Below are 20,901 nucleotides of genomic sequence, written 5' to 3'. Positions count from 1 at the left end.
ATTTTCGGAAAATTGCGTACCATAATTTTGGTGGAACTCATATACAGACAATTATAACAACTTAAACCTATTTTTTATTCGATCATACACTTGTCATTCATTTTTATTTTTATTTTGTTTCAATCATACACTTAACACTCTTGCCACTCTCTTGACACTTGGCAAGACAGCTGTCATTCATATTTGTTATACACTTCTCTAACCACTTACGACTTGGCAAAACACTTGTCCACACTACGAGTTAGGAGTTGCTCCAATTTTTAACTATAACTCCCTCTCAAAATCATGTTAAATCATGATTTTTTTTTAAAAAATATAATATTAAAATTTTAGAATTAGAAATAATTGTTTAATGTTTAGGTTATAGAGTTTATGAATAAAAAATCATTGGTTAAAATAATTAAGTTAGTAGTTAGACTTTCTTAACATTATTTTTACACCGGGCTTCGATTCAGGATTTATCAGATTCATGTGTTTTGTGGATATTTTATGTGACCATGTGAATTTACTATTGAGGGGTGAGAGAGTGGACTATACTTTCGGTTGTCAAATAGACGATCTAGATTAGTATCACAAAAATGACGAAAATATTATTAATCAAGGATGTATAGCTGAAAATAAAGATTAAAAAAAAACGATTCATATGAAAAAGACCGATTAACGAGAAAAAAGAAAAAAGAACTTTGAAGACCATCGCTCGAGTCATTTTATTTCGGGGGAATTTATTAAATTTCTTCATTTCTTGCCTTCTAAAATACTTGCATGGAGTTTCCAACACCCTCACAAGAAAGCCCTACGGGTAGCGAAAAGTTCTAAGTTGAATGTCGCTTAAAGGACGAGATTCTTAAATGGAACCTTTATGCTGTCACCGGTGTACTCAAATGGAAGAGCTCATTTCTGAACAGAACATCAATAAATTATTGAACTAGTTAAAACCAACATCCTTGCAGCAGGCAAAATCAGCGCTGTCAAGTGGTCGGTCATCTTTGGCTTGTGTAGGCACTGCTTGCAGCCGTCCAACCATAAAAACACCAAAATTGTCAGGTGCTAGTGCAGCAGTGACAATTATGTGCTATAGCTTTACCATAACATCTAGTGTTCGCAGTTTTATACCAGTATCAGATGTTTTCTCCTGGGGGTAACTCGGCAAGCTTCGGTGTAGTGTCAAGCACCCTTTCCATGTCAAAACGAACTTCAATGTTGCGAACGCTGTATCCAACCATCATCAGCCAATACATCAGCTTGCCAAGTTCTTGAACACTCGTTTCCGTCACACTAGTCTGTAATCAGATACCAGAGTTTGGAAGGTTAAAAGATGATCTCCAAGAGTTTACACAAAAGAACATGACAAAATATCTAGAATGTTGAACCTTGCTCAAAGGCCCAATACATTAAATTCGCCCAAGATTAAATGTTTGTTCCCGTGACAAATTTTGGGGAAGCCAGAGCATATTTTATCCATCCAATGCATCAAAATTTGTTAACCACCAATGATATTGCATTCAGGGTGGTAATGGAGAACAGCTGAGTTAAATAAAGCAGCAAACCTTCATTTGTCCGGGATCTGAAACAGCTAAAAGACGCTTAATGAATGTGTTCATCGCAAGCACAACATCCTCTCCAGCACTATTTGTCAGATCCTACAAAATGTTAGAATTTAATTAGAAGTAAAATGAGCCAATAAAATTGAGGATCACATGCAAACATGTAATACAGTGGTAGAGATGCTAGGGTATAACCTAGAGATAACAAGTTCAATTTTGGAAACAGGCTCTTCACATATTATGTGGGATAAGGTCTTTGTACATCTTGTCAGTCCCTTACCACCCCCCCCCCCCGCGTCCACTGTGGGAGCCATGTGCACAGATGATGTTTCTTTTTACTTAAAGTAATAGTAACAAATTCATAGATAAGATAAATCTGCATAATAATAACGATAAATCGATAATGTAGCAGCATAGAGCACATCCAATCTTAACAGGTAGAACAGGAGCCGGAAACAAGTATGGGGTTAATTATTTGGCAACCAACAATATTTCAACATTTTAATACAATGTCGTCCTCACTGGAGTAAACTCTAAGTCACTTAACAGAAATTGAAATAACTAGTAATGGTATGGATTAGTTGCTTTTATTTGATTGACTATTTGTTGGATTGCTTAGATAAAAGGGCTTTTAGAGCGAGAAAAAAAGACAATAGGATTTATCAAGGATGGAAGGCTAATAAGATTTTGTAGTTGGTATAGCAGAAATTATAATGTGGGCTTTAAGTTGTTTATTATATACAAGGTAGTAAAATCGCGATTTTGATCGTGATTTTACGATCATACCTATAGAAACCTAGTTAAATAGCAGTGGAATCGTAAGGGTTGTAAAATCGCACAAAATCACATAAAATCGCTAGTAAAATCGTTAAAATCGGTAAAATCGTTAAAATCTGTTGCAATTGTTTGTATTTCTTTTTTCCTTTTTTTAATTTTAATGTAGTTTTAGATACATATTTGGGTGTAAAAGGAGTGTAAAGGGACCCTGTCGGACCAAAATAAAACAAAAATATGGTTCAGAAATATATCCAATAAATTTTATGTTATTTTTGGAACATTATTGAGAATTATTCTTAATGTTACAAGGTATGTAAAATCTTACGATTTTACGATTCGAGTTTACGATTCCGATTTTACACCCCTTCTCCGATTCCGATTCGATTTTACGATTTAACTACCTTGATTATATATCATATATAAAATATCTAATAATTACGATAACGATCTGGATTATCCAATAATGATTGACCTCTCCGCATAACCAGCCAGAGTAATATCAGCAAGTGGGAATTCCAGTGCAGCGCGCCATCACTTTACAGAACTAAAGACAATTAAGATAAATAATTTTCAAAAAAATCTCTTACCTTTAAATTATGGGGCTCAAGAGTCTTAAGATAGTCCAATAGCTCATTTTGTCCATTTGAAGATGTTCTACCAACTTGATGATTCAATTCTTCGATTTCTGCTTCAAGTATTTCAATGTACTTTTTAGCATCCATTCTCTCAGGACCAGAAACATTATTCCACCTGATAACTTCGCCAGTTACATTCTTCTGCGTAGCAGGTGCATAATCAAGCTCATCCTATAACAGCGACGGGAACAAGTTATCAGCTGCAATATATGAATTTTGATTAAATATCATGATTCAGACAGTTGAAGGTTCCAAATGATTTCCAGTCATTGGGAATTATCTAAATGTTAGAAAACAGTACACAACTTTCTGAGATAATCATGGTTAGAAAAAAAAATTCTAAGCACGATGCAATTGGAGCTGCATGCTTGAGTACCAAATAATCATCACAACCGTCTGAAATAATCAGTTTCCATTGACTTAGGAAAATGAAATTCATTTCATCTAAAAAAAGCTAGTGAGCTATGATGTTTTTGGAAAACTATACCAAATAATCCTCTGAGGCCACAAAATAGTACACTGTAAAATGTAAATGCATTGGTTTTAAAGTACTCAACAACCGATCGTAAAAACAATGGCAATTCCGTACGAGGCTGAAGGGTTGATATGTGGAGAGGTTATTTCTAGGAATTGAACTTGTGACATACTGACATCTATTTTTGCACCATTGCAATCCTAGGCCCAAATCGTACAAAATCCAGGGGCGGTCAAACATGGATTGCTTTGAAGACAAGATGCCCAGTGCCTTTCCTTTTGTAGCATTTTTTGGCACCGATATTATGCCAAACAGTTGAGAGCATCAGCAAACATTTAGAAAGTCAATTTTTTTAAGGAACCTGCCATGAGAAGAGAGAGCATGAAAACCTTTTTATCTTGCATTTCAGGTAGAGCAACCTGTTCCAGACTTTCTTGCAACTCGAAGCGATACTGGGCATTCCTGAACATATATCCAGTCATCATGACACTATACATGAGCAGCGCAAGATTCTCTGCAACCTACAAAAGATCCATCCAATTGGACAATGAAACATACGTGAATCACTAGAGTGTCTGTTAAAAGACAAAACCAGCTCTAATATGCAAGTCCAAATTCAATCATACTTACAGTGGTGACCGTTACAGTAAAAAACTGCGGGGGTAGTGTTCCAATCATATTGGTCACTGTTTGGCGCATTGCTTCAACTACCTGTAACAAGTAGCCACTTCGAATATCTCATTTTCTGATTTAATTAACTAGGAAAGCTATGAAAACAAGGTATTTGAATGCAAATCTCTATATTTATATTAGTATCACATTATAGATGGTGAATGAAGATGATACCAACCTGTGGAGGTGCTCTCTTTACAAACAACTCCATAAATTCTGGCTGGACATTGTTCACGTATTCTAACAGAATGTCTCTCCTGCTCCTAGGCTGTCGGTTTAAAGAACGCAATTCAAATCCCATTGAAACTTCATTTCTTCACAACAAAGCCATATTTGTAATTCCCTATTCAAATATTATATGATTTCTATCATTAAAGTAACCGAAGCACAACCAAGCAGCTTAAGCACCTTCCCATTTCAATATCACCACCCATAGTCAAATAGGGGGCTCAATCAATGTACACTCAATTAAACTCGATAAAATATCATTACTTCAAGATAGAGTGAAATAGCTCGCATATACGAACCAAATAAGTAAATCCCTTACCAGAGTGCCATTAGAGGGCTTGGAATCACCATTGTTGTTGCCGTCAGAAGAGTCTTCCTTGGAAGAATCGTACGCTTGAACTCTCAATGCAAATCTTCCTTCAATCTTCCACTTTATCGGGTAGCTTATCGAAGAAGCAGACCGACCGGTTACAGGAATTGCAAATGAAGAAGAACAAATACAGGAAGGAAATGATGCAAATTTGGGCACAAAGAAGGAGGATCTCAGTGAAAGGGAATTCATCTAGCCTTGGCCTTCCGAAAAAATTCGGAAGAGAAGGTAAAACCTGCTATAAACCCTAGTTCATACAATTTAGTGAAGCTTTGCCATTTTAGATAGCGAGAATTACAGAGATGGCGAGGGTCTATTTGTCTGTCGCCTAAGAAAGTCAAGCTGTGTTCGTTGTGAACATGTGTCAACATACAGTGCCTAGGATTCCTCAAAATCCTACGGCTGTGAAGATTCTATGATCCTCTAAATGATTTAATGACTTAGAATTTTTAATTATCGGTTTTTATTTCTTTACCCTTTGTCTGCTTTGCACTCACACATACGAATCCGTACGACTTTCTCTTCCTATACCCAATAACAAAGCCCATACTAATTTGAATAAGGAAAAACACGTTACAAGTTAGAAAATTTAGTCTATTATATTATATACTTCACATTTTTTCACTTGACGATATATGACAAATACTTAACCGTCCATCACCACTCAATAGTCACCCAACACCAACAATCTTGACACTACATAAGTTTATAGAGGCCGACGAATATTTTATCATAAAAATTTGTCTATAATTTTACGTGTGATAAAATACTAAAATTTGTGATAATTTTTTGTGAGATTATCAGATTTTTTTGTATGATTCAGTGAGCGTGGCTATTTTTTTAACGAAATAATCTATTGCTTTCAAAATAATGTCGATCCCTTGCTTGTAAAACAAGATTTTTCATATGAACATTGATTTGTCATTTGACGAAAGACATGAGAAATCTCTCAACAGATAGCAATTGAAAAGGGATCGGATGATCTTGGTTTTCTGTATTTTCAAAAGGCAGCTTGTCGTGTATTATGAATGAAGCTTCAATTATCAATTATTCCACATTTTTATGGTTAAAAACATTTGCAGCAGATGAAAGAACCTGGAACTTTTTTGATATTAGCATGAGGCGGCAATGGAGTCCACGTATGATTGAAGGTGACATCTCAAAAGAACACAATATACTAGTGCTAATTAGATAGTATATTAATGTTTTTGTATCAGAAATGTAGTTTACAATCATTATTAAGGAGGAGAATGACGAGTAGTTGATATAATATTCATGTATATGATATTTCATAGAGATCTCGAATTCTGACATTCCCATTCCATCTCCCTGTAATTGAAAAAAACACCACCTATTCAGGAGTTGTGGAGTTAGTAAGAAAATGAATATTTCTAGTTAGGAGATCAAAATTTGATATTTCATATTAACACACCTAGTGAGTTATCAAAATGTGTAAACATAATGAGACAATTCGAATATCTAAAATTTGCACAAGTACAAAATTCATATTCTTTCACTGTAGGGTTCAGCAATACACAATTAGTTACTAAACTTGTGAAGCCTAACCGGTGGAAGACAGTTTGGCCGAGTGGTCTAAGGCGCCAGATTTAGGCTCTGGTCCGAAAGGGCGTGGGTTCAAATCCCACAGCTGTCAATTTTTTTTTCCGGACCCTAACTTGTTTGTGGGTACGAGTCGGACATGTCCGGACCTTAATTCGGATTGGATTTTAATATTTTTAAGCTACTTGTGGGTATGAGTCGGACATGTTCGGACCAAGCTACTTGTGAGTAGGAGTGGGACATGTCCGGACCCTATTTTTAAGCTACTTGTGGGTATGAGTCGGACATGTCCGGACCAAGCCACTTGTGAGTAGGAGTCGGACATGTCCGAACCCTAACTTGTGGGTACGAGTCGGACATGTCCGAACCTTAATTCGGATTGGATTTTAATATTTTTAAGCTACTTGTGGGTATGAGTCGGACATGTCCGGACCAAGCTACTTGTGAGTAGGAGTCGGACATGTCCGAACCTTAATCCGGATTGGATTTTGGACGTACCAATTATCAAATTTTTATTATTTTTAAGCCACTTGTGCGTAGGAGTCGGACATGTTCGGACCCTAACCTAGATTGAATTTCATTTCGGGTGTACTTAATTGACTGCATACAGATTGGTTTAAATTTAGACAAGTAAATCGGACAATAACTTAATTCAGGTTAGGATCTGGACAAGATTTATGTGTTTGTACTCGGACAATTTTTTTTGTTCAAACTTGATTTAATCCGAATAGAACAAATTCGATTTTCCGAACCGGACATAATTTTACCACTCATAATTATTTGAGTAAAACTTTTACGAGTTTGTTCGATAACATATAATAAAAATACAACACTTACCATCTTAGTTTTTTTTTTTTTGAAATACCATTGAGAATTGTTTCTTATTGAAATCTAATATTGAGCATACATATTCTTAATCCAATCAATTGTCAACCCAATCACCTCTCTTTGATATCTACTATCTTAGTTGGATTCCCACCTTCCCCCATACGCCCAATGGACCTTGTTTATATGTGTGTGTATATATAATTGATTTCCTTAAAATTTTATGTCATCAATTAAAGTATTAAACTAACTCATTTTTAAAAAAAATTAAAATTTTTTTAAAAAATAAGTAAAATTCGAACCAAAAATTTTTTAAGAAAAAGATTGTCAAGGCGATTAGAAATCACGTGACGAGTACGTGACTAGATGCAGTGAAGCTCGGCTCGGAACAAAAAAAAAGAGAGGTTAAAGGAAAATAATAAAAAAAAAGAGAGAGAAAAAAAAGAATCGGAAAGAGCCATCTCAAGTCAAGCGGACGTTCGTTTCTTTCTGGATTGCACTGTCATTTCCTTCTCGACCCCTAAAACCTCTATCTGGAACCTCCCTCCCGCCGTTTATGATTTCTTTACGGCCTTGTGCCATGACTCCTTTGTCCTTATCTCCTCACGCCCTAATAGGGCGCTGTCCTAGTTATCGAGCAGATTTCATCGTTTTTTCTTCTCTATATAAGAGCAATATTTTCGTTCATTTTTTCAATTTATAGAAACAACCAGAGAGGGCGCGCGGAGACCGTCAGAGAATGGCGTTGCCGAGGCGGCGACAGTGCTACTACCACCGCCTCCGTTCTCTGATCCCGGTGATCTCCGCTATCTTACTCATGCTTTTGATTTTCTTCGGACTCCTTTCCTTCCTCGCTCCCTCTCCCGTCGATCGTCTCCGTCAGAACCAACGCCACGGCGGCGGTTATCAATCCTCCGTATGTATGATTATATCTGTGTTGATGAATCTTTGTGCATTTGTTCGGGATTTCTCATCGTGTTTTGTTACTTGTTTGTTCAGTTCGACATTGTGAACGAGGACGTGATTGGAGCTCCGCTGTTTCTTGTTCCGGTTAGGGTTTCAATTATTTAGTTTTTTGTTTTAGTTAGATTGCAATTACGTTTATCACTTAGTATTAGGTTTCATTGGATCTTGTTCTACTTAATGAGATTCTTTTTTCCTTTTCGATTTTGTGCACCAGACCGGTGGGGGAAAATTGAATCGCAGTATGTGGAGTTCGAGAAATTCAAAATTCTTCTATGGATGCAGTAATGCGAGCCGCAAGTTTGCAAGTTAGTGTGTCGATTACATCTTTTGGTTGTTAATTAATTTGTTTATTCAATATTCCTAAGCTTATTTGCTATACACTGTGCGTCTCCAAAGGTTATGTTGAAACCTGACTGATTCTGATTTTACATATTGTAAATAGGCCTAAAACTAGAAAACTCGAGTGTGTTAATGTTTTTGTTTAAGGTTTTTCTATGTTTGATCTTACCACATGGCCATGTTTAAACTTAGTCCATTCCTATGACAGATGCTGATGCTATTACACATCCAAACCGATATTTGCTGATTGCAACTAGTGGAGGCTTAAATCAACAAAGAACTGGGGTAATTTTCCTCTGTCCTGTAAATTTATTGTAACTTAGACTATTATTAGTTCAGATTTTGTGATTGTATGTTTGAATTTTGAAATAGCGTTGAATTCTTTACAAGTGACAGGTTCATTTCGATTAGGCTGCTAAAAATCTAAGTTATGATATTTGAAAACTTTTTTTTGTACCAACTGATCTGATGCTGAAATCCCTGCTGTTGGTTGACAAACCAAAAACAGTGTGGTTCTGTTGATTTATATTTTTTATTTAAGCAAGCATATGAATACTGAACATAATTTACATATGAGATGCTCACATTAATTAATAAATTATGTGTTAACCTTATAGTCACCATGATTATTGAAATTCCTAAAATTTTCAGGATGCTTTTTAACATCAGTGATTACTCGTTATTATGTATTATTTTAAATTTATCCAGTGCAATTTTCTCCTTCATTCCTGTGGAGGTCCTAATGGCATGTTTCATATTATTTTACTCAAGAACATGATATCAAAGTGTTTAACATTTTATCAAGCTTTATGAAACAAAAGAAAAATAATCTCAATTATCTTCGTTAGTACATGTTTCCCTTACTTTTGCAAAGTAGTTTCTGGCAATTTGAGCTTACTGACACTAAACCTTCATAAATCATTGGAAAGCTAAAAGTCATGACATTTGTGTGATGTTGCACTTGCGTCCATGATGTTAACAAAGAGGGAAAAGGACGAAAAAAATGGAGTGCTCACATCCATAGAGTCACTATTGAAAATTTCTCCTTATTGCAGATAACGGATGCTGTTGTTGCTGCCCGAATTTTGAATGCTACTCTGGTTATACCAAAGCTGGACCAGAAATCTTTCTGGAAAGACACAAGGTTTGCCAGTGATCATATATATAAATAAATGTGATAATCTTTAGAAACTGTAATCCTTTTTCTCTATGTATTCATCTATTACAATCATACAAATATACAATGTAAATTGTCAAGTGACTAATACTTATTTTGTGATGATGTGCAGTAATTTTCCGGAGATTTTTGATGTTGATTGGTTTATATCATTTCTGTCAAAAGATGTTAAAGTTGTAAAGAATCTCCCTAGAAAGGGAGGGAAAATTTGGACTCCACATTCAATGCGTGTTCCAAGGAAGTGTAACGAGAGATGTTATTACAATCGTGTGTTACCTGTTCTTTTGAAAAGGCATGTAAGTTCAAATTCCATCCAAACTTTCCTGGTTGCTTTCTCAACTATAGTTTTAAGGGAGAGAGAGGTGATAGAATGGTGAGATGTGATTAGAATTGTGTTTTACTTGTTCTTTCTTAAAGTATGTAAGTTCAACTCTCTCTTTGATACTTACTTTAAAAGGAAGTAGTTCTTGCTTTTTACTTTTTTTAATTGGCATTTCTACATGTACTTCAGTTATTATCAAGGCTTGTTTCTTCAAAAGAGCAGGGTTTCATTGTGATTCTGCTAACAATTTTATTGCTTTTCCTTTTGTTTCGTTTTGTCTTTTTTTTAAAAAAAATATCATTTTTCTTCCATTGTTCTATTTTTATTAGTAAATAGCGTCTTTTTTGTTAGTTTAGTTCATATTTAGTTTGTATAAATGTCCTGCCATGGGATTGGGATAATATTCTATACTTCTTTATTCCCGTAACTTGTTCTCCTATTTTCAAAATCGGCACTCATTATTGTATTGATTTCGACATGCATTTTAATCACAACATCTTTCTATAGAACCATGGTTTCATGCAGCTAATCTATACTAGCTTGAGTTATATCCTGTCTTCTAGACTATCCATTTATTAATTACTTAATCACTTGATAATTAGACACCATAACTTATTGATTGCATTATAATTATTTTTGTATGTGACAGGCTATCCAGCTCAATAAGTTTGATTACAGGCTTTCGAACAAATTAGATACAGATTTTCAGAAGTTGAGATGTAGAGTCAACTATCATGCTCTGAAGTTTACGGATCCTATCCTTGAAATGGGGGAAAAGTTGGTTAACCGGATGAGAAGGAAAAGCAAGCATTATATTGCCTTGCACCTGAGGTACTTTATGATCTTTGGTCTTCCATATTTCTCTGGTTACTCCATGACAGTCACTTGACTGCTTGGGTACCTTCGTGCAGTTTATTATATTTCAATCTTTGTGACAATATGACTGTCGTGTGTTTCTTAGATCCTATGGATAATATGTAAGTTGTAACATATGTCAAACTCGAGTGGAAATTGAAACTATGAAGTTAATTTTGGCTGCTTAAATTCATGGAAATATTTTTATTACTTCAATATGTTTACATGTATATGTACATATGCATGCGTTACAGTGCATATATAACTCGGGGGTTGTCTGGCATCTGACAGATTTCACAGTTGGAAAAATGAATATGCTATATACATGGATATGTAGTTATGTACAAACAACCCTGCTTTTGCCACTTCAAAAGAAAGGTCGATGACATGAAGTGAGTATATGTAAATGATCAAAGGGCAACTCTGGTTTTAGAAGAATCTTGCCATATGTTTAGAACTTTAAATTAACGGAATGTTTAAATGATCAAAGGGCAACTCGTTTTAGAAGAATCTTGCCATATGTTTAGAACTTTAGATTAATGGAATGTTTACATATACTATATCCTTTCTCTTTGAATCTTTTGTTTATCCGGTAATTGCTTATGTATGTATGTATAGAAACAATTGTGAAGAATGCCAACTAGGGTGCACATGGTTCATGTTTAAGGGCTAGTGTGTAATATCTGTTGCTTTTCCATTCAGAATTCATGTTTATGCTGACTATCACTGTCATGCAACTAAATCTTTCTTGGTACAGGTTTGAGCCTGATATGTTAGCATTCTCAGGGTGCTATTATGGTGGAGGTGAAAAGGAAAGGAAAGAACTTGCTGCAATACGAAAGAGGTGGAAGACTTTACATGTAAGGTTCAAGTATGCCTGTAAAATTTGTCCAGTATAGATCCTGTTTTAAATCTTTGTTACAATCCAAGATTGGGAACTTGAGCTTTATTAAAATAAAATTATCATTAATTTTGCGTTAGAGGGCTCTTCTTTAGTTATTCAATTCACAAAGTAGGTGCAGGTGATAAACAGAAGGGACAATATGGAAATGTCAGTTGAGCGTTTTGCAAAATTGGAGTGTTACTTCCATAATTAAGATGCAAAATAAGGCGAGCTCTCTCTACTATGGAGAGGATTGATGACATACACATTGGATGTAAACTTGAGTCTTTATTCTTGATTTGTTTCTGTTTGATTGACAGACGAGCAATCCTGATAAGGAAAGAAGGCATGGAAAATGTCCACTCACTCCTAAAGAAGTTGGTCTGATGCTTAGAGCACTGGGATATGGTAGTGAGGTCCATTTGTATGTGGCATCTGGAGAGGTATATGGAGGGGAAGAGACGCTGGCACCCCTAAAAGTACTGTTCCCAAATTTCTATACAAAGGAAACTCTAGCCAGCAAGGAGGAGTTGCAACCATTTTCTTTGTTTTCTTCTCGAATGGCTGCACTAGACTTCATTGTATGTGATGAAAGTGACGTATTTGTTACGAATAACAATGGTAACATGGCTAGAATATTAGCGGGACGAAGGTATTTATTTCTCCATTTCGTTCTTTCTGTACTTCAGATGATTGTTCCCTGCAACCTCTGACTTGATTTTCATGCCTTCAATTTGCAGGAGGTATTTTGGCCACAAACCTACAATTCGTCCAAATGCTAAAAAACTTTATAGATCGTTTCTGAACCAAGAAAACATGACATGGGAAGCATTTGCTTCTAAAGTTCGTAGGGATCAGAGGGGCTTCATCGGAGAGCCTAAAGAGGTGAGACCTGGCAGGGGTGAATTTCATGAGAACCCATCCACATGCATATGTGAAGATCCTGATGCCATGGCACAAAGAAATTCAGGACCTAGGAAGTTTGTTAAAGAATCTGAAGCCTCGAGAAAAGATTATGTAATGAGTCAGGCTCAGAATGTGGATGACGAGCCAGAATCGCCCGATACAGATGAAGATGATCAGGGTGGCCTTCAAGATCTAGCTCCATTAAATTTTACAAATTTTGATTATGACACAGATACCTCTGAAGAACCTGAGTTGGAAGAGTTGCTTTCAGACTAAACAAACCTTGTAAAATAGTTTCATAAGAATTCTGTGTCGACAGTCATATCTCTTACATTTTCGTATATTGAAGAAGAGGGGATCAAGGACGGACAAGACTGGGAGAATAAATAGTGATAGCTGATATTGACATTGGCAAGTTGCTGAAGACAGATTGTTTGGTGAGTCTCTATTGGGAAGAAAAAACAGAGGTTGCGAAGAGGAGCTGAGTGTTGTTACAGTTGAAGGAGAGGAACGATTTTGTGCTCCTTCCCTTAAGGCTGGTAATCTTACTGCTGAATCAATTAGTCTGCTCGTCTTTTTGTCTCTTTTGAAATATAGTGAGTTTGATTACTGTAAGCTGCTAGAAACTTTGGAGAATTGATAAATCACTCCAATTGGCTTCTAGAAATTCTTTCTAGGTGGGATTTTCTTTTGGTCTTTTGATGTATTGTAATCCAGTGCTTTGCATAGAATTTTTCTAGATCGTTATACGCTAATGCTGTTTGTGATTGCAGATAGCCTGGACAACGGTTAATGCACTAGACATTTTCAAAAATAGCTGGTTTCTTACCCGCTGCAATGGGTTTTCGGGTTTATTCTTGATTTTAAGTAATGAAGTAATTATTACGACAAAATATATATGATGCCAGCCCATCCAAGCCCAGCTCGGCCAATCCAAGCCCGTCCCGGCCTGGCCTAGCCCATCCAAGCCCAGCCCACTCCATCAAATCCAATACCAACCCAACCCACCCCATCCATTCCAGCCCATCCAAGCCCAGCCCATTCCATCCAAATCCAGCCCAACCCAGTCCGGCACATCCAAGTCCACCCAATACAAGCCCAGCCCAACCACCCCGGCCCATCCAAGTCCAACCCATCCCAGACAGTCCAGGCCCAAGCTCAACCCAGCCCATCCAAATCCAGCCCGGCAGTAAAAGCGCACCGCCGGGATCCACGATTCGCATTGCATTGGTTATGCTACGCCTTCTGCTACTCTTGGGGGTGGGGTGGGGTGGGGTTGTGAAATCATGCCAGGCGCCCACGGATTAATTGCAGCATTGTCGACATCAATTTTTTTGACAAAGCAGTTCGTGGCATATTCACATCCAACTAGATTTCAAGAGACTAAATGATACTACATATTCCGAAGCCCGTGCCAAACTATCAAACGAAGTCAAGTATACACTAAAATTCTTCGTAGAACTGCGAACACAATGGTTTGCCATTTCCAACAATGCTGCTGTTGATTATTTAGGTGGCTTGAGCGAACTATTAACTTTTGAAGTGAAAAATGGTCAATTCAGATCATACGCAAAATTGATGTCAAGAATATAGTCCAAGCTCCACATCATATGCAATGAATATGGAAAGAATGAATAAATCAAACAATAATTCAGAATTGTTCCAACAACAAGTGGAAATACATCTTTGAAACCAAAGCAATTGGACAAGATAATATTAAAAACTGCCAAAACAAAATAGAGGAAAGTGAAAATCAGACCTTCATTAAGCAGGGGGAAGCGTGCCCGGCGGATCATCGTTGTTGGGAGATGGAGGAGATGACCTGAAATCAAGATTTGGGAAGACACCGGGTGGCCTCTCACGGGGTTGAATGGATAGTAATTGGCTTGAATCACCCACGACATCGGCCCATCCGTAATGAGGTTCAGCCCTTCATGCAAAGTAAAACCTAGTAAATGGCACTTGGCACAATGCAGATAACACATTCTATAACTTATTCTGAAGGTATAGGCTATCTTAATTGAATAGCAAATATTCGTTTTCTTCATGTAAAATGTCCAGATAACGTAATAAAAATGCATATTCTTACTCATAATACGTTTCTTCATCCACAACAATATCCCAGCTTTCACCTGTTGTGCTCTTCCCGTACTTGTGAACTTTACTGGCAGAGAAAGAGAAGTTATGTGTTAGTAGTTGTCAAAAGCAGCAGCACATGTGCAAGAGTATATTGCCTGCCTCAATATGTAGGAAATATGTATCGAATATAAAGAATTAATTTCAATTCCATACCCATTTCCGAAATGTTCCTCCCCCCACGTCCTTGACCAACCTAGACGTAAGAAAATGCAAAAATCATTAGTACACGGAAGCACTTAGAGAGTAAAAATGTAAGAACAAACATGAGCAACTCAATAGATGAACATGTATCTAATTTATTTCTGAGCAAGAAGGTTCTCTATCTATATTTTTCAGCAAGATAAAAACCTTTTTCCATTAATGCTCTTCTCCAGGAGGTATCAGAAAACAAATGATTGCACAGGATTCATAAAATTTATCCTCCAAAGAAAATGATACACAATTACGTCTGAATCTGCACTGGCTTAATGTTTCTTTGACATAGTAAGAAACCTGGAATGGTGATTGTGGCTGAGCTCTTAGACCATTTAATGTTAGTCGTGCATTTCCTGGTACGGATATGAATGACTTTTGTATGACTGTGACACAGTATCAAGTTACTTGAGATAAAATACAACAAATACTCAATAGTAAACTTTGGAATCTGCAAGCAATTTACTTCTTAGATCACTATAATAACAATAAATATTGGCTTCAGCAATAGAGAAACAAGCAGAAGAATGAAATTCAATAATTAGTTAAAAGGAAAAATGTGTATAACAAGGTGATACGGTGTAAGATTTCACTTACGTTCATCACTGGGGGACACATGCCACGTCTCCCCTTGACGAGAACCTATGCCAGCAAAGAACTTCTCTTCCCACTTATCTCCCCATTTGGTTCCCAATTCAGTCTCAGCCCATTTGTCAGTCCTGAGGAGTCCAGAAAAAGGAAATTCAATATGACAAAAGGAGAGTTCTTCAACTTGGGAGTCTGAAATATAAAAGAACAGGAGAACAAACAAAAATCAATTTAGGCAGAACTTGAAATTCTTTATTTTTAGTTCCATCTATTCATTTCTACATTCCAATAAAGTTTGAGCTAAGAATAATTAATGCTAAACTCAACCTTAATCCATTCCTGCATGAGTACTAAAAATGGTTGCCGTTGCACAAGGCTCCCACCAGTATGAGGTCTGGGGAGAAAACAAACGCACCATGCCGCAGAAATTTGGGAAGGCTCTTTCCATGGTTTCAACCATATGATATGTTTCTTCTTTCTACTATTTAAAAACTTGAGTAAAATGCGAAATTTTCAAGCACCATTTATATTATAACTATTATGGTCCTCAAAGGCATAGAACCAATCATACATCAAAGTTTATTGGCTTTAAATATTTTATAATTAGACTGTGGCTTGCCTATCTACTAACATGCTGACCTATTGCTTGCTACAGCATTGTAAGTGACTGAAGAAAAGTTGTATGCCTCACTTGCTGACTTCAGACAAATGGCAACTTAGTACACACATGACAAGAGTGATACAAATTTGCAAATAACTATTTAAATAGAGTTAGAGAAAACCATTTGAGAACTGATCCTCCTCCGTCATAATGCTCTCCCCACTTTTCCCACCATGACTGCTCATTTAGTCTACCATACTTATGTGCCCCTTTCTCGGTCCAGCCCTTAGCATCATACTTTTCCCACCTGGGTCCAAATGAATGTATCTCAACAAACAATAGAGACCTTTAGCTGCTCAAATAAGTACATAAAACATATTTACAATAGTTGTCATGGATCATAACATTAGCTTACCATTTCTCATACCATCCAGCATTTTCAGTGCCAGATTTTGCTTGTTTCTGTGCACTCCTCTCTATTCTTGCTAAATTACTGGAAGAACAGGAACATGGATTAATGGATTTTTCTATCCATGATAACTGTAGCTATTCAATTTGTGGTAGAAGTGGCAGATTAGGACTTAAAACTGTTATTGTTGTTGATATAGTGACACTGAACGGTAAATATCAAACCTCCATTCATCTTGATAGAGGACCTCTTTCCATGTTTCCCACCATGAATCACCCTCAGCATTGCGTCCAGATTTCTCCACACCTATTGAACATATACTTTGAATTAGAAAATTAGTATATAAAGTTTCAGAAACTCGACTATATACAAAAACAATTGGAGGACTAGAATAGAGTAATATTGTCCATATCAAAGGCAAAAAACAGAGGGTGCAGCCAAACAGATGATGTATATAAAGATGAATTTTACCAATGTTAAAGAAAGGCAGTAGACGGAGCCATGCTAATGAGAGCTGTATCATGCACACTATACTTCAAAAGGGACATTTCACTTGCCAATTAGCAAACACTGAATACATGTTAATGTGAAATATCATAATAAGACAGGACATGCATAACGACACATTCAACATTCAAACGATTACAAGTGCTTTACCTATGGCATAGTTAGCAACTTAGCAGGTTACTAAAACAAAAGAACCAAGGGCATAGAGATTCTTATGAGAGAGGTTTGTGCATTCAAGATAATGTGCTAAAAGACTTGAGTAATGGTTCACTCAAAAACATAACTACACTTCTGAATGTCATAGAAAATACCTCTCGACAATTTCCTTTCACAAAGTTTCTTCTAAATCAACAAGAGCCGAAATATCTCCAAAACTAGTGAATGATAATGCATGCAGACATAACACTTAAAGGAGCCAAAGAGTTCAGAAAGGTAAGTTAAACTCACTAGATAATTACCAACGACTTGTTGGCCTAATGGTAGCCTAGTCCTTAAAGACTTAAAAGTCATGCTAATGTTCTAGGTTCGAGTCCTCTATCATGCTGATACTAATTGTAAATAACATAATTTATGGGTGAAAACAAGAAGAAGCTCACTGGTGGATACTTTAGAATCATGCATTAATCCTTTCACCGATAACTTGGTTTTACAAATAATCAAGGAAGGTGCATAAAAAAAACATTCAATTATATTTTTAAATCTTCATCTCATTGTGGCAAGGAATACGTCATTTCATGCCCGTGGCTATCAATTGAAGTAGAAGCTATAAGGGTTAACTTAAGCAAAATTAGTTCAAAAGCCTCGATACCATACAAATTCAATCAGTCCAGTATATGCACCATCTATCTAAACTAGATGTAACAGCTGTCTTTAGTTAACATCAATTACTCAACATAAAAATCAAAATGGCTGGGAAATGAGAAATAACATACCTAGCTCTTTGTATCCGCTCCAGTCACTTTTCTCCCACCACTGTCAAGGAGATCAATAAACCCAATTAAATGCATCCACCTGGGATGATACTTAACTGAGTTATAAAAATAATATTGATGTCATGGAATGTAAATAACGCCATGACAGTTGATTTGCAGTTGAGATCTCTTTTCAGAAAGTTAAAGCATAGCCTTTACACTTCTTGGGACAAAAATCAAAACCATGAACATGCTCACCCATCAATTTTTATTACTATTGGCAGAGGTGGAAAATTCATACTCATAAACATATTTAGTCATCTGCAAAAATTTAAAGCATCAATAGAGGAATACAGTCAACATATATACAATTGTTTTTCCTTTCATCAAATCCTGTATCCCAAGTCCCAAGCAATGTTGACATTGGAAAATGTAAAATACTAAGAAGTATGTCAACCGAAATATTTGTGCAAACGACCTTAGACGCTGCTAGAAGAATTTGACAGTTAATCGTAAATCCTTACAACATTCCAAAGAAAACAGAGAAAAATAGTCAAAACAATATTTTACCGTTTCTTTCCATTCCGAGGAACCATCATGGGATCGCCCACCCATCCTTGTCCATCTACATCGGTATCCATTTTCACCCAGGTCTTCCCCACCTTCTCGATACCAGGTACAGCCATCTTCACTGGTGCCAGTCTCATTGACGTTTTCGTTTAACAAGCTGATTCCCCAGTCTTTCTCATTGGCAATACCAGTGTCTACAGCAAAGGAGCAAACAAACTCAACATCCTTTAGTAGGCTATACGAACACCATTGAACATCGTCAATCAAAACAAGTGTATCGTTGGAATTACCTCTTTTAGGTGGAGTGTCACGGGACTGTGGGCCAGAATTTCTAGGGGTGCAACGAGGGTTGAACTTGTCTTGTTTGGAAGCAAAATAAGGCCTGCAATATTTATAATACAAGAACATTACAGACTTGGAGAATATCTACTATACCATTTCCTACAGCTCAAATAAACTATGAATCATTCAAGCCTGCAATATTTATAATACAAAAACATTACAGACTTAGAGAATATCTACTATACCATTTCCTACAGCTCAAATAAAATATGAATCATTCAACTTGCTTAAAAAAAAACTGTGACTCATTGAACTTATAATGATTTGTCCACTTCCAACAGACAAAGGAAACATGATAAATGAAATTACACAAGCGTAAATTTAGAATTTCCATAAAGAACTGACACCGATTGTACACAGTTGGATCACTGAATGTGCTTTTATATGAAATTAACTCCGCTGTTTCAAATGATCTCATGAAATATCAGTATGTATTAATCCCTTAATTTTACGCTAGTAATGATTCAATCCAACATATTTCCCTCTAAAGAGCGTCTCCTATTTTCAAATTTATCAATTCAATAATTTAAGAACGTCAGATTTCACGCTCTTCCACTGCGATAAAGAAAAATTGACAGGAACAATATGCAAAACAAGTAAATTAACTGAAAATTCAGTGACATACAAACCAAAAAATTAAGGTCATCAGAGATACAGTAACTTACGGAGGAGAAGCAAAGGGCAATGCAGCATTGGCTTGGATTCGGACGCGGTGATGCCTCTTTTCCTCGACCTTCTCTACGCTATTACATGGTCCGGCGCTTCTCCCAATCGGAACCGCCGATTCAGAGCAGCAGCAACTAATCCGACTCGTCGCAACTCGATCCTTCCTCTTCTTCCTATTCCTCAACACTATTCCATCAGCAGAACGCAAAGGAGAAGAAGATACCGACACCTCGAATCTCCCGAGTTTGAAATTCGCGAAACCTCTAGAACACGCCGCCATAAATTAGTAAAACGCCATTGCAGTATGCAACAAACAAGAACTATAAATAAAACTACAAAAACCCTAACGAAGCTCAGAGATGGTCTGATATACAAAAAAGTTCGTGCAGAGAAGAAGAACCGAAGAAGTGGAAGTAGAGTTGGAGAAGGAGACTTCCAGAGTAGTTGCTTAACAGAATAGTTTGAATTTGAAAGAAATGAGAAGCCAAATAGATTAGAAAGCACGAGAGAATATCGGTCGAATCTTTGTCTTGGAAAATTTGAAGAGGAGTGAGAAATGGAGGTTTGAGAGTTGAGAGAGATTTAGATCGGTGGGCTTGGGCTCCTCTTGTTGTAGTGCGGCCATGGCAGCTGCGAATCTCGAGATTTAATTAATCATACACGTGAGCAGTGCGGACCCCACTATCCGGTTTTGTATCTATGCCACACTGGACTTACCACGTGGCGTGTCCTGAACCGTCAGTTGTTACTTCTTTTTCGTTTGGAATGTTGCCTTATATATGACCATTTTGATTCTCCGACGAAAACATATATGATTTTAGACTTCAAATATATGAAACCTTGCAAATATCATAATTAAGAGTTAAAGATTAAATATTCAAAGGTTGATTTCGTCTTAACACCAAAGGAATGGCCGATTTGATTCATGATATTCCATGAAATCCATGTGTCTTAAGTTCAAAACCTCTCGTCTAGGGGTGTAAATGGTTGACTTTAGTCGATTTTTTTTTCCTGTTTTTGAAAATAATTTATCCAATAGTTCGATTGATTTTGGGGAGTTATTTCGGTCTTTCAATGGTTAACCATTCACTAAATATGTCTTAGAAAATAATCGACTGTTTGATTTGATTTTGTCGGTTATTTTTTTATAGCTCTGCTCTCATAAACACTTTGGAGTCACAGTCTCTAATAAAATACCAACGGACTGATCTCATATAGAAAAACTTTTGAAGGTGTTGTGGACCAGTCTGAGAGTTTACTCTGTTGAATGAGTCGAAAGGGATCACCACGATATATTAAAAAAAATTCAGATTTCGTCTTGTGTCCTAGTATTGATAAGTTGCAATTTGCCAACTAATAAATATAGTGAATATATATTGAAAATGATTTGTTATAAGCATATATTCAATAAAGAATGCTATAATTGAAGTAGGGCATTTTTG

General features: G+C 36.5%; 3 protein-coding genes and 1 non-coding gene across 5 annotated transcripts; 2 read left to right on the top strand and 2 right to left on the bottom strand.

Moving 5' to 3' along the window:
• Positions 1-841: 841 nt before the first annotated feature.
• Positions 842-5,038, bottom strand: LOC120009619. The gene is made up of 7 exons (XM_038860271.1): positions 4,651-5,038; positions 4,282-4,371; positions 4,062-4,142; positions 3,821-3,952; positions 2,909-3,127; positions 1,548-1,640; positions 842-1,280 (listed from the first exon to the last, which is right to left on the bottom strand). The coding sequence occupies exons 1-7, from the start codon at positions 4,891-4,893 to the stop codon at positions 1,119-1,121; spliced, it is 1,020 nt and encodes a 339-aa protein (XP_038716199.1). The 5' UTR covers positions 4,894-5,038; the 3' UTR covers positions 842-1,118.
• Positions 5,039-6,275: 1,237 nt separating this feature from the next.
• On the top strand, positions 6,276-6,355 carry TRNAL-UAG. Its single transcript has one exon. It is a non-coding gene; the product is annotated as a tRNA-Leu (tRNA).
• A 1,206-nt stretch (positions 6,356-7,561) lies between these two features.
• LOC120009580 (O-fucosyltransferase 16) lies at positions 7,562-13,348 on the top strand. Its single transcript, XM_038860223.1, has 10 exons — positions 7,562-8,002; positions 8,086-8,136; positions 8,267-8,357; positions 8,600-8,676; positions 9,447-9,535; positions 9,681-9,864; positions 10,540-10,721; positions 11,503-11,605; positions 11,949-12,280; positions 12,369-13,348. Exons 1-10 carry the CDS (start codon positions 7,826-7,828, stop codon positions 12,808-12,810), a joined length of 1,728 nt encoding a protein of 575 aa, XP_038716151.1. The 5' UTR covers positions 7,562-7,825; the 3' UTR covers positions 12,811-13,348.
• A 772-nt stretch (positions 13,349-14,120) lies between these two features.
• LOC120008421 lies at positions 14,121-20,074 on the bottom strand. 2 transcript variants are annotated; one of them, XM_038858733.1, is made up of 11 exons: positions 19,459-20,074; positions 18,742-18,833; positions 18,452-18,645; positions 17,903-17,942; positions 16,688-16,769; positions 16,470-16,547; positions 16,236-16,361; positions 15,463-15,584; positions 14,827-14,866; positions 14,624-14,698; positions 14,121-14,464 (listed from the first exon to the last, which is right to left on the bottom strand). In XM_038858733.1, exons 1-11 carry the CDS (start codon positions 19,737-19,739, stop codon positions 14,299-14,301), a joined length of 1,296 nt encoding a protein of 431 aa, XP_038714661.1. In that variant the 5' UTR covers positions 19,740-20,074; the 3' UTR covers positions 14,121-14,298. The 2 variants fall into 2 exon arrangements, with proteins under 2 accessions (XP_038714661.1, XP_038714662.1); XM_038858734.1 differs by lacking the exons at positions 14,121-14,464; positions 14,624-14,698; positions 14,827-14,866 and adding an exon at positions 14,881-15,251.
• Positions 20,075-20,901: the final 827 nt, after the last annotated feature.

Source organism: Tripterygium wilfordii, chromosome 11, assembly GCF_013401445.1.
Source record: "Tripterygium wilfordii isolate XIE 37 chromosome 11, ASM1340144v1, whole genome shotgun sequence".
Lineage (NCBI taxonomy): Eukaryota > Viridiplantae > Streptophyta > Magnoliopsida > Celastrales > Celastraceae > Tripterygium > Tripterygium wilfordii.
Note: the sequence above shows the minus strand (reverse complement) of the source record. Positions and strands in the feature narration are given on the sequence as shown.